This window comes from Haliotis cracherodii, unplaced genomic scaffold, assembly GCF_022045235.1.
Source record: "Haliotis cracherodii isolate W230 unplaced genomic scaffold, xgHalCrac1.p SCAF_2, whole genome shotgun sequence".
Classification (NCBI taxonomy): domain Eukaryota; kingdom Metazoa; phylum Mollusca; class Gastropoda; order Lepetellida; family Haliotidae; genus Haliotis; species Haliotis cracherodii.
In genome coordinates, this window is record NW_027266275.1 from 46,794,961 (window position 1) to 46,809,578 (window position 14,618).

At 37.7% G+C, this 14,618-nt stretch overlaps 1 protein-coding gene across 2 annotated transcripts in view; it reads left to right on the plus strand.

Moving 5' to 3' along the window:
• Positions 1 to 14,618, plus strand: part of LOC139468152 (cyclin-dependent kinase-like 4) — a 493,691-nt gene that overhangs the window by 57,649 nt on the left and 421,424 nt on the right. For both annotated transcript variants that reach the window (XM_071249926.1, XM_071249927.1), the window contains exon 2: positions 13,539 to 13,741. In XM_071249926.1, the coding sequence (XP_071106027.1) occupies positions 13,574 to 13,741 (168 nt within the window). In that variant the 5' untranslated portion in view covers positions 13,539 to 13,573. The remainder of the gene's footprint in view (positions 1 to 13,538; positions 13,742 to 14,618) is intronic.

A 14,618-nucleotide genomic window follows, 5' to 3' on the forward strand; every position in this document is an offset into this window, starting at 1 on the left:
GATTACTACGGTTGGTATTTTCTATGGGTTTGATAAGCGCTTCGAAGTCGGCGTAAATTACGTAAGGTACTGGCATTTGATTGCAATAATGTTCCAATTTTCATATATTTTTTCCCTCTTTAGGCATATCGATCCTGATAACGGTCTGTCCAACACCTCTACAGTCTTCTTTATGCGCTTCTAATAGATCTTGTCTGCTGTACCCATGTAGGCATCTTTCACAGAAATATTTCTTTTCTTTATGTTTAGTTTGATAGTATAATAGCCTGTTTAAACTCTATCCATGTATAATGATATTCCATCTTTTTTGATCAGAAATGAATTGATTCTGGGGATAAGTTCCGGAGCGGAGCTTATCCTGTGTACAACAATTCCTTTAGAATGTCCGAAAACATTTATAGCTAAATTATTTTGCTTTTCCACCCTTTTTACGATATTGGTGTAGGTTCGTCTATACCACCGAAGTTGAGTCCATCGTTTTGGGATAGCTAGAAGGTCTATTTGTAATTTTAGAATCTACGGGGAACAATGCAGATCTTATCATCATTCTTAAACAGTCATCGGATTTATTTTTTACGTTAATTATGGCTTTTTTCTTCTTATAATACGGAGGTAAATCTATATAAGAACCACCTTTGAAAGGCATATAATTTGCTATATCTAAATATAAACTATCGATTTTATCCACACCCCAACCCGTACCTCTATTAGTCCAGCGTTCTAAAGTTTCCTGTATCCTCTGAATTGATGTATCTAATGATGCGTTTATAGTATCGGATTCGGTTATAACTTCTTGATTGCTACAGAAATATGGTTCGGTATATTCAGTGGTATTGTCTGTGTTACTATTACTAAATAACATTTTAATCATCAGCTGGTATTTTATACTATGTAAATCATCTAACTCCTCGTTAATTTTACACCATATGATGGGCATAATATCATTAACATCCATGTTGGAATTAATATCCATCTTCCAACCTCTTAGATATTTACCAACGCCGGCGGATGTGGGTACAAATATTAATTCTTGTTGTTTATTCTCATCATCATCATTATTATCTAGTAAAGCGATCAATTCAGCTCTTCTCATTCGGTGTATAAAACTGACTCATTGTTGGTCTTGGTATTGGGTCAAGTTTTTTCCAATAAACGAGGAAGTATTCATGCATGGCAGATTCGACATCCTTAAACGTTTGAATTGAATGTCCTTCCTTACACAGTTCTTCATGAATAAAATCTAATCTTAATGTCCTATTTCTGGACCATTGTGACTGAGCTTTTTCTAGTTGTTCTAAAGTTTTATTATGTCTTTTCTGCTCCGATCCTCTCATACTAGAAAATAAAAAATTACTCCCCGAAAAAGCTAGAGCATTAACAATAGCTCCACCGACCATCATTGCAATTGATGCCATAGTATATGAATATAAAATATTCAAATGTTTAATTAATTACTTCATTATGTCTTCCGGGATAAGCCCTTTTTTGATGAGTATATCCTTCGTTGCCATAGATAATCCAATATTCCGAACCATCATTCTGATATCATATCCATTAAAATCTAGCTTGGGAGGTGTGGCTTTAGTAATTATTTTAGCTATACGGGCATAGCCAATGGCCAAGCCAGTGACCACCGCTGAATGATAAGTTGCGTTTACCAACATTTTACCGTCTGTAACTGGAGTAGTCATGCTTCTTATAGCATTATATGGGGGCTAACCTCTAATTGAACTTCTTGTTGTTGCATCGGGGGTGACGTTTCCTCTTCTCCGGTCTTATAAAAGAACCATACAGCCGCTATACCAGCAACTCCTACTAGTGCCCATGTTTTAATTGGATTAGTATTTGAATTATTTATTAATTTCGCTTTTCTCGTGAGTCCTCCCTTTCTTCCTGTGGCTATTTTCAAAGGATTCTTTGACACTCTGGCTTTTAGTATTTTCTCATTCACAAGTGGTGGTTCCTCAATCTGTTGTGCAGTTATTTCCTCGTTCACTTGTTGTTGCGTTTCCGCAATCTGTTGTGCAGTCTCGTTCACAATCTGTTGTGGTGTCACTTGTTGAGTCTCCCATTATTATTAAGTGGGCATATATTTTTAAACTGACAATACCTAGCCGTTATTAAAGCTGTGGTGAGCAGAGCTAAGAACATTCCGTATCTATGATAAAACTCACAGCTCACTGAGCTTATAGTGTGTTCGATGAATGGGTCTTTCTCGAGAGATTCGCATAAATACATGCGATGTTCTGCCGGGATAGGGAGAAACATACTAGCTACGACTGTGTGTAGTTGTAATATAGCCGACCCTATCGTTTTAGTTATGGTAGCTCCCAGTCTAGACTCGTAACGCGCGTACAGTTTTTTAATCTCTTCGGTCATGTTATCAATTTTTTCGATGGTATAATTTTCTTCCAAATATTGGGAACATTTTCCACCGGCTACCAAAGCGGCGAGTCTTTCTCTATGTTTATCTAAAGATTTATCTGTAACTACTTCAGCATCTGCATCAGATTCTTTGAGCATTTGTTCGATGAGTTCGTCCCATTCCATATTGTAATGCCTAAGGAGATATTTAAGTCTAACATAATATAATATGGCATATCCAATACATCCCATTATAATGAACTGTTGCGAAAGAATGATGATTTCGAACCACATTATGTCATATTAACCTCTAATGTTCAATTTGCTACATTTTGCTATAATTTTGCTATAATTTTGCTATAATTTTGCTACATTTTTCTATAATTTTACCATAATTTTGCTACATTTCGCTAAGCAATTGCATAAGCAGCTGGTTGATCGGTTTTTAATATGAGTTTACAGTGCTTTGTTGCCGATAACATTTTTCTGAGTTTATCTCATTCGAGCTTGGTATAAATGACATCATTTTCGCGTAAACATTCCTCGAATAAATCTCGATCTTTGCAATGAAAGAGTACTACCCATTTGGTCTGCTCTTTGAGATCTTTCAGGACAGAGTTGTATTTTTGAGTAAGTACCCAAACGCTATGTTGAGTATGCCGTCCGGAGAATGCTAAATACGAAAGCTTATCTTTCTTTTTTGAGAGTTCTTTACTCGCGCTACAGTCGTCTATTACGAAAAGGGTTGATTCTCCTTTGTATTTTTCGTGGCATACTCGTAAACAGTCTTGTAAATGATCGCCCGGATCGACTCTGTGTACCCCGTCGTCATTCATTACCCAATCTCTCGATAAGTATGTTTTATTAACGCTTATAGTTGGGCACAAAATAATAATATGATCGAAAACGTCCCGATAATGACTTTGTAATATCCAGAATAAAAGCTGTTTTTCCACAGCCCGTTTGCCCTCACATGATAGCGCAGTGCGGATCTTTAGGTAAAAGATTATTAATAGATTGCTTGCACGAATCGTCCATTCTGTATATTAAGTTGCGCATCCATAATCACGTACAAATATATGTTTAATTTACCAGCCGTTTCCTGGAGCTGTATAGCGACACCCTCGCTAGCATTTTCTATTCTCCTCCCACTGCTGTGTAGTTCGCATGTCAAGCCATAGCGCGTACTTTGTGGTGAGGTATTCACCCATCGATACACTCTCGAGAGACAGATCTTTCACGACTGCGATAACTTCCGGGCTTCGTTTTATAGAAGGAAGTTTTTTAATCTCATCCCACTGGTGATACGCTAGCATTCCTTGGCTATATAGTTGATTAGGAGCGCCCTCGATAGTCAATTCTACTTTTGTAATCATGGGATTTCTTTTAAATGCATCGGAGGGGTCCTCGAACAACATTAAAATACCCTTCAACGACCTCGTGGGGACGTTTAGATTGATATTCCACATCGTATCCTTTTGTCCCTCGTGATCTTTCGGTGTCGCAGCACGCGATCGTACAAAATGGCTATACTTCCTGTATACTGGTTACGAATTTGTCTGGCTAATTCGGGATCCCACGTGCAGTCTCAATGTGTTCCGATTGCAAATACCTTGGTATTTTAAGTTTTCCCGCTCTTTATCCGTTCTCCAGACATCCATGTAACAATAGTATACATCGCTATCGTCGATACTCAAAACCTCATTACCGCTAATTTTAATGGCGATTTTCTTAACGATAGCACGACCTATGTTCTGAACGGGCTCCCTGTTAATGTCGGTAGAAGTCAAAATAATCGTAAATGCTAGTCGTACAGTTTGATTCTGATCGATGGTACTAGGGTAATTAGTTACAGACTGACGAATTGCCTTGACCCCTAATGGATCTCGAAGTCTACGTTGTGGGTTTAACTTACTTCCGTATTGCGAAGACATGGTTATATTGAAATTATATAACCATATGTTTAATAAAAAAATGACTGATTTTGATCTAGATTATTTAGATAACCCGAATACAATCGAAGAGGGTACTGATGAAACCAGCTTTATGAATCTTAACGATGAACTTTTGAACCCAACCGTAAATGATGAACTTTTGAAACCAGCCGTTGATGATTATTACGATACCTTTAAAGATGATAGTCCTGTTGGTCGTGACGATTCAAAGTTTACGATAGATAGTAGAGGAACATTTCAACTGCGTGACGCTCCGCATATTGATCTTATGCATTATCGTACTCGTAAGCCCCTAGCCTTGTCTACGATAGCCACTAAACATGGCATCGGCATTGTTCGTGATGAATTAGGTTTTGTGAAAGAGGTAGTATAACTATACCTGATGGGTATTACAGCGTATGCTCACTCTATGATGAAATTTTTAAGCCTAATGGAATTAGTCTCACACAAAATGAGTCGAATGGGACAGTGAATTTAAGCACTGGAGAAACAAGTGTAATTCTTAACGAGAACTTAGCAATTACACTTTGATTTAGACAGCCAGTAGTATTATCACCCATCATAACAATACATGGAGATACATTACCCGACTTAGTTCCCTATAAAGAGTTGTGTATCCATCTTGATCAAATAAGCACGACGGATAATATTCAACTAGAAAGTCCTTCAACTCTACTCAGATCTGTTCCAGTGAAAAATGAAAAACATAATAGCGGTAGAATGGAATCTTTCTCACCATTACAATATAAAAAAATTAAAGCGTGGTATTATATCAGACCTCAAAATTTCTGTATTAGATATAAAACACCAACCTGTACATATAGGATACTTAAGTGTAACACTGATGCATCAGGCCCTGGAACGCTCAGAAAATGTAATACAATTGCGCTTTCCGATCTTGGATTTGATAAACCCGGTACCGATGGTAAGTTAAATGCTTTACACTTTCCAGGATAATGTATACAAGCGGAAAGAAGTTACATTCACAGGTAATCTAGAAGATTTAAGCAATGTCGATGTTAGTAGACTCCATAAAAACACTTCGTACAATATTACTCGCAACGATGATAAAAAATGGACTATGGTCGATGCAAAAATCGAGTGGCTATTGAATATCGTCATTACCCCACCGTATGTGATGATGGGTAAGGCACATAATTTAACTAAGATAATAAATAGTGGCATCGTACTCGGGGCCTATATCCCGTCAAAACGAAAAAGTGTGTTAGTCTCTCCCCTGCCAGAAGACCCAGGTCATATGTTAGTTTAAATTTGGTTACAGAATTCGATGATGTTAACTTGAGTGCAATACCTAATATTTCTACGCTTATTATTGAAGTCTTGTTCGGAGATGCACCGGTAGATGCCTTCGAAATATTACCAGGTCTATCGATTAAATGGCTCAAGAAACACGAGCTGCAGTATTATTCATATCGGAGCATCACCCGTTGCAACCCCCCGAGGGGGTCCAAACTATTAAAAGTGGTAGTATTTCTCTTACTAAGATATTTATGCCGTATAATATACATTTGATAAGGTTGATGTATACTCTGAAAACATTTAAGCAAGACCGATTAAAGACTATTGTATGATGTAATATACACTATGAGTTTATATCCGGCACTCGATGAAGCAATTGAAAAGATGGAAACTGTTGATGGATTTCGATTACATCAAATAAGCGACATAAAACATCGAATAGAGAAGGATAGGGAGTTGAGACTTGGATTGTATAAAAAATATCGCAGAGCCGTGAATGCTCTGCACGGAGTTGACACCGCGCTTGTAGCAACTGGCATGGGACTCAGTGTAGCTGGTGTCGGTTTACTATCAACTATAATCGCTGCGCCTATCGTGCTCGGCATGGAAATAGCCGCTGGAGTATCGGGACTGGCAGGAATAGCGATAAAATTCATTTCTCGTAGGTTGCAAAAGAAAGCACTAAAAAATGATAGTATTCGGATACTCGCCGAAGCAAAGTTGAACAGCATTGAGGATCATATTTTGACAGCAATGGTCGATTGTAAGATATCCGAGGATGAGTTTTGTTTGGTGCTGTCTGAACTCACCAAATACAACGCAATGAAGCAGGAGATTCGATCAAAATCTCGTAAGACCAGTGGTATTAGCGAAGACGAGAAAAAAAGTCCATAGAACAGGGGAGGCAACAAGCGCGTCAATTATTCTGTGCCAAAACCAAAGAACTGGTTGGAGATTAAAAATAGATTGCTTACTATCGTTAGATCACATTTTGACAAATGCTTACATAAATATATATAATAATGGAGACCGAAAAAGCTATTAAATGGAGAGAATTACCAGAAGGTTTTTATTATATCAGTGATGTCAAACCAACCAAATACGGTTATCAATTGTTTCTTATCAATTTACAAGAAGAGTGTAGTTATATAGTCTGGTCTCCTAGTAAAATGAACGAAGAACTTAATAAAAATGTTGAATATCGCCTTATTGATAAAAATAATAAAGAATATTTTTATTACCATTTAGACTCATCTAAAGCAATGATTGGCTCCAGGTATTGGTGAGCTAGACCCAATTTAACTTAATCTCATGACTATCGTTGAATCGCATAATCATTTTGGCATAAAAAATGCCACCTGTAGTAGCGGTATAGGTCTATAAATCCAGCTCCAGTGGATTTGCGGCAGCACTCCCATTACCTCTACTACTCCAGAAGAGACATTAAGGAAAGCCCAACTAGCATTATGCTATGAGTGACTGTTTCTTTCACTAGAGGCTTGACCAATGTGTGTGTTGTGACTTCCTGACACTGTTCAATATTGTTCTGTGACATTACCTGGATAATATAACTCATTGGACAGTGTTGGATTCAGTTTTTAATGTATTATATTCAACATTATCGTCTTATATCACTCATTTTATACTTTTCTTATCACTTTGGGGGCTCTCAGTTTTTACCTCGCTTTGGGCTTTGCAAGTTAATCATTCTGTAAACTATCATTATATGGCTTGCGGCCCCCAAAGTATTTTCATTTTCACTCATACCCCCAGGTTATCACCCTTTCTACTCACCCGCAGGGTCTCTAAATTACATTGCCTGCAGGGCAACCTGTGTTTTTTGGAAAGCGCATATTAATGCTCAATAAATCTTTTTTTACACTATGAATCGTAAACAAATTCTATTCTTAAAATTTTTTAAAATTTAAGCATGCAACGTTGATCGTGTTAGGTAGACAGAGCATGTGTACTGTTTTGTTTCTCATCTACCACCTACATCTCGACCTCGGTTAAACCGTTGATCATCTATAGCGCTCATAAATTATTTGCACCCCGAAGGTAGCGTTGTAGTAGGGGATCACTGTACCAGTATTGGTTTGAAGATCCTCTCATCGATATTGTCGATCATTTCCTCATCTTGCTAATTTCTATCCTGCGGTGGGATTGATAGCTTTGACAAAGCATAAAATGAGATGCAAAGCAATTGAGGCCAAGGTCATTAGAGTGTATGGGTGTTTGCTTGTAGAGCTAATTGACTGGTGACCCCTTCCAGATTGTTTAAAAGTTGCGGTTGAAAAGATTACCCTACTTCAAACTATGTTGTCATCATAGTACGATGTCCTATGCAAAACCACACATAGTCCGGTCAAAATAACGATAGACCCACCACTAATTGCATTAGAAATGTTTTTAGTTGATTCATATTTAACAAGCCCTCCTTAATATCATATAAAAAATCTAGAAAAATCTAAATGGGGGAACATTTCCAAATTCAGTCATCTTTACTGTAGTGATTACCCAGCATTTTCATAGAAAAAATTAAAAAAATCAATTTTTGAAGTTTACTCTAAGTTAGCTATGTTACATATCAAATGAAAGCTACTTATACAGGCTTCATTATGTTATACCTTTCCATATTCTGTCTTGTTTTGATTCAGAGAAATCAGCAAAAATCTATTTTCAGATTTCAATAATAGTAATCTATCATGTTCCAAACAGCATTAAATGGTCATATGCTGACCGAAACAACCCATTAATTATCAATGCAGCACACACATGCATAGTAACAGGTATGCACATCATAGTTCACTTCAAATGCCTCAGGCTGTTGGCAGTTCAAACAGGACATGCCACGACATTCGCCACACAGTGAAGAACACTGCAATCTGTGGCGCCTACAGCTGCATCTGTTTGAATCACACATGCTTGTTTTATAGTAGTATTGTATTTTTGCGAGCAGTTCTTTAGTAGCTGCTGGCATACCTGTTAACTGTGGAATTTGTTCACCAATAACTCTCCAACCCCATTCTTCTGCTGTAATTTCATCAACCGCTTTCCATTGCTGCACCTGATGATAGACCCACATGCTGTGAAATTTTGCAGCAACTGATGTTGGGGGTAAGCATTGCAGGGTGACGTAAGTCACACTTGATGTGACCTTCTCACGAAACCGACGGTATCTTAGGTAATTTAGGTCTTCTCCTGGTAAACTGTTGTAAAGGCACAAGAGAGCCTATTCTCCAGATATTATTATCTGTTCTCTGGTTATAACCTGCAACGGCTTGTCAAACACCTTAGCATGTTCCCTGAAGTCAGGACTTGACTGGAATATTTTGAAAGATACCGCTTTCCCTATGCTGTCTTTGTTTATATTTGGCGTTCGCAAGGAATTGTTCCTTATCGGTCTGAATGATCATGTCACCGTCAAACTTTGCAACTGCTCTAACTACACCTTCGGATCTCCTCAGATGTGTCATATCCTTTGTTGATGGGTTCTCGTTGTAGCCATCAAAGACAATTGTTGGCATGCCATAATGAGTGGTGACATAATTGCAGTACATGCCACATACATCATTGTAAGTGATTCCACGAGGCCATGGTAAACACTGCAGTAGTGATCCACCATCAAGCATATACTGAACTTCTTTTGGAATCAGAAGCGAGTTCCTGACATCAAACATTTCCCATGTGGCATTAGAGAGAAGTGGTTTGTTAGCTTGCTTCAGTAGAATAGTGGAGTCAAACAAAGAAGTTGGATATGTACACAGTTCATACAAGGTTCCTTCAAGGTGTCTGATGTATCACCAGCTGCTGTAACTAGTCTCTGGAACAAGAGTAGAGGGTTAACAGGTTCTGCAATTTCCTCACCTTAAAAAGATGGTCTGCAATATGTCACAGCTTGATTGGATTTCTTGAATGAAAAGCCAGATACAATTTTGCCAGACATTCAATTCAAGATCATCGATCGAACACTTTTGGCTTCATCTGCGTTGACTGTGTTATTAGTTGTGATGCCATTTGCAATATTTCTGAGGACAGGGTCTTCATGAAATGAATCTAGATCAGCGAGGTAGTCTACCAGGTTTTTCACATCTGATGTATTTCTGTGAATCCTTGCCATGGTCATATCTGTATGCTGTTCACTGCTTCTGTTTTCAACCTGAGTCAACTCTTGCATTTTATTGTTTATCTCCGTTCAGACAGGCATGGGCATCAGCCATACAAGACGTTGTGTCTCGTTCATTCCAGTTCCTCTTGTGAGTCCACCATTTGTTTTTAAACTTAACATGAGTTCGATAACTAGATCAGAGAATAGACCTCCCCAGAAGCGATCAGATTGTTGAACAACGGGGTGACCATCCTCAAACATCGTGTGAACTACTGGATGCATTTCTGGCGATGTGCCATCATGGAGTATGGGAGCATATGATATAAGGATTTGAGATGGAGATTCCAATTGCCAGCTCTCTCACCTCGAATGAAACTCCTTAGGATATCCACCATATCCATGTATTGCATCCAAGTTCTTCATGGAGTCCATCATTGTTTGAAGTTTGTCGACAACTCTCGACAAGGCATTGGATGAGCTAACATCATCAGTAGAAATCGTTCCACTAATCAAATCATCAAATAGAGTACATATGTCTGTGAGATCTTCATTGTCAGGTGAGCAATCTTGGTGTTCCTCTGTCACTTCCTCCACTAGTTCCTTTGTTTCTTCACTACTGGTTCCTCTGTCACTTCCTCCATTGGTTCTCTCATGAGTGAGTGAGTGTATGAGTTGGGTTTAATGCCGCTTTTAACAGTATTCCAGTTATATCACAGTGTATCAGCTTAATGTGGGAGGAAAGGCCGAAGTGATGAAGGTCTCAGACGTTTACCACTTCAGTGAAACCCATGGGCACGGCTATGGTGCTGACAAACCTAGAAAAATAATCGGGGCGAACCAGAATTCGAACCCACAACCATAGGTTTCTGGCGTGCTCAAGGGACGCAACCCTAAGACGCGGAGTCTTAGACGAATGGGCCACCCATGATCTCTTGGACTTGTCCTTCAAACTTCTGTTCATACTTGTTTGCTGAAACTTGAAAAACCTTCGCTACCAGCAAAGCCTTCACACTGGTATCTACAAAGATGTGTGCTCTTGCCATTGTCTTTACTGATGACCTTGTTATCCTGTCTCTAAACATGGCCGCCAATGTGTAACTTGTCGGGAATCTTATATTTGTCAACATTTATTGATGACCTCTCTTGACATATTAGATTTAAAAAGGAAATGTTTTAAAATGAAGGTTTTCAAACAAACAATTTTCAATATTATCAAATAAATATAGTTTAGATCAACAAAAATTATGTACATGAATAAATATGGATATATGTGTTTCACCCTAATTTTGTTTTTGTTTTTGTTTCAAAAACCAATTATTTCACTTTTATGCACAATAGATACAAACTATAGATACCAAAGGACTGCATGTGATGCCAGCTTTCATTTGATATCTAACTTGATATGGTTAAAGGAAAAATGAAACATTAAGTTTTCGGGCTTTTACATTGATTTACCCCCAAAAGATCATACCCAAACTAAACAATTTTCCCCAACCTAGATTTTCCTAGATTTTGAATATCTTGTGAGGGGATGCCTTCTGAACATGAAACAGGAGAAATCATTTCTGTTGCAATTTATTGTGGGTTTGGTAGGATTTGACACTATATTGACCGGACTAACAATGGATGTTATACCCGATGGCATAACGTTGTGTCCTAAAAGTACTCATGGAAATGAAAAAAACCTGTTTTGCTGGATTTAATATTCGACACAAAGCATAACGTAGATGTAAATACGAAATAACAAAACAACTGGAAAAGTACTAGTCTGGATTTGCTAGGTTTATCTCAGTGCTCCATACAAAATGTACTTTACAGGAGGTAATTTGTAGCCACTTTCAACATTCAAAAGTAAAACTAAGTCCAAACTGACATGTCAGAAACAGGCTATAAGCATCATGCAAATTAGCCTTGGAAAAAAAGTTATCAAAACAACAACAAAAATAACAGCTATGTTTATGTACATAATCATAATGACATGTAAGTTGTTGTTTGAGAAGGGAATATGTTACTTTTACGTTCTGATATTTTGACGATGATTCACTATCCCACAATGCCACTCACAAATCACTAACCACTGACAAATCACATGCACGTGGGTTTCAAGCACCTGTTTTCACCTGTCGTCAAGGTGTCATAGGTCATGGACATTCACCTTGATCTACTAACACCTGGTTATGCTCAGTTTCACAATAGTCTGTTTTGTTCATATTTTTACACCCTTTTATGTGTTAAAAGACATAAAAACCTTTGATACGCTGTATTTGTCCCAAGGCCCAATTAGTACTAATTGATTTGTTTGAATATTTATATATTTTGTATATTAACTGCATTTATTTAAACTCTGAGAGCGAAAAAACAGGTTTTTTTCATTTCCGTGAGTGCTTTAGTAGCGTAAAGGGGTTTTCTCACTCATAGCGCAGTGATCCATCCCTAAAATCACAAGTTTGTCTTCTCATGCGAATGTGTGACAATCTTAGTGATTGAAGCATGTTTAGAACCAGCTTCCTCGTGTAAATCTCATGGTTATAAGACAAAGACAGGCTGGGGTAATCTGCCAACCACCATCCAACCATGGGATAAATGCATAGAGTGATGTAAGATAAGTTTAAAAATTTGTAAATTTTACAGTAAATTGTATATTTATAACAAGTATCCTAAGTCACACGAACTATGCCTGGTGAAAGACCTCATTGACAGGGTGTTCACCATGATGATGCAAGGGGTGTTTGGGCGAATGAAGCTTGGAAGCTGGCAACTTTGTTTTGGGACGTTTCCACACAAAGATCAGAAGAAGAAGGATGAGATTCATAGAGTGAGATAGGATAAGTATTATGAATATACAATTTACTGTAAAATTTACACAATCCTGGGGATATTATAAGATCTCTGTTTATGAGATTTAACCTGACTGGAGATAAATAGGACAACGTCACTGGAGGTTTATAAGTTGACAGCACATATGCTACTTGTTGAACAAAATGTTTGATGCCCTTTTTAACAAAACAAAGGTAGCCTCTTTTTGTTTGACCACGAGTGTGACGTCAAACATTATTTCAATGAAAGTATTTTGTTAGTTGTCCGAGAGTGGAGCGGGGATTTGTAGACTCACAGCTGACCATAGAGGTTCTCTCTGTAAATGGGAGTCTGGATCGGAAAAGGGTTAGCGTTAAGAGTTGATAAGAAGTACGATCAGACTCTTCTATGCATTACCTAGGTATGTGTTGTGCTTAAACAAGTCAGGCTACAGAAAATATCAGAGGACTTCTTGTGTGTAATAGTTAAGAATTCCATCAACAACAAATCTGGCGTACTTTAAGAGAGCTACGACATCTTCGAAACCAAGGAGTTCAGAGAATCGGTGGCTCTAGGTAGAATGGTATCATACCCGACACCAAGGATTACATTATAACCAGTACATTTAGCTGTACTTCAGGTGCTCCTCATCAGTCCACTGAATATCATCAGCTAATTTCACTACCATTGACGAATGGAGGCTTTAGAACCATTATTCCTGTCTCTTCCATAAATAAGCACTTTTGATCGGGAATTCTAATACTTTTTACACCTATGATAGTATGAGGTATCTTTATTCAGAGGAAATGATTAAAGAAGATGTGTGTTGGTTTAAATATGATTTGTAACCAATCAGAAGTGCATTGGTAAAGTTTTCAAATCAATTGATTCATAGCTCCATGCAGTGACATGCATCAGCTGTTGTTATTAGTGAATTTATGAGGGGACATGATCACCTATGATCATTCAGTAATTGGAAAAACTCTTTGATTAGTTGCTATTGTCCCACTGCATTGCAAATTTCTTCCATGTGTCAAAGCTTTATTCTTTTACAGCATCTCCTCTACATGGCATAGTGGCAGTAACGACAATGGAAAAATATGAAAACCTTGGTTTAGTTGGAGAAGGGAGCTATGGAATGGTTCTTAAATGTCGTCACAAAGAAAGTGGGCAACTTGTTGCCATCAAGAAGTTCTTGGAAAGCGAAGATGATAAAATGGTGAAGAAGATTGCACTCAGAGAAGTGCGCATGTTAAAAGTAAGTATGGTACACGCTTGTGCTCCTAAGTAATGACCTAATCAGGTAAGGCTAACAAAAATATATTTTTGGTTCTCAGGCACCGCCACATCATCACAAAGTCTGCCGCACGTTTTGTTTTTGTCCATTTTAAAAAAAAGAAGAAAAATCCTTAAATATTCCGCATCTCGAACACATGACGCCAACAGTGAAATGCTACTTTACTTACAAACAATGCGATCCAATATAACTTTAAGTTACTTCCCTTTTCATATGCACTGCTTTACTGCGCATCTCATGTGTTATGGTCATGGCGGCAAAAGGAGTTTGTGTGTTTGTTTTGCTGTTTGCAAATTTGGTCAATGAAAACATGAATTTTGCAATAAAACATTACTAGACATGATGATTTACAAATTCAATGGATATTTGTGTACTGTATGCAGGACAATGTTTCATACGCAGAGGTTAAAATTTACAATTACCTCTGTATTTGTCTTTTAAAATAAGCGGGAAATCGATGCTAATGCATATACCCCTATATATAAAGCGAATCGGAATGAAAAAAAGCCGCCTGCCCGCACAATATTTTCAAAAGCTATTGCCTGAGAGCCAATTTTTTTTTCAGCCTAATTAAGCCATTTAGCAGCCCCATGTAAGGTCTTGTCAGAACTTGTCTCATACTTCTGCCACAATTTGTTTTTGAAACCATACAGTGCTTGGAAGTTTCAGGGATATCATATCAATTGTATACCCTTTATTGCAGTTAGAATTCTTTTTCTTTATCAGTCATTCTTTAGCATGAGAAAATTAAGAAGATCAGAGCCTGCAAAAACAATTAGAAGAATTTATTAATTGCAGGGCCCCGATAAAAAAAGTCACCGTAAAAGTGGAGGTAAAT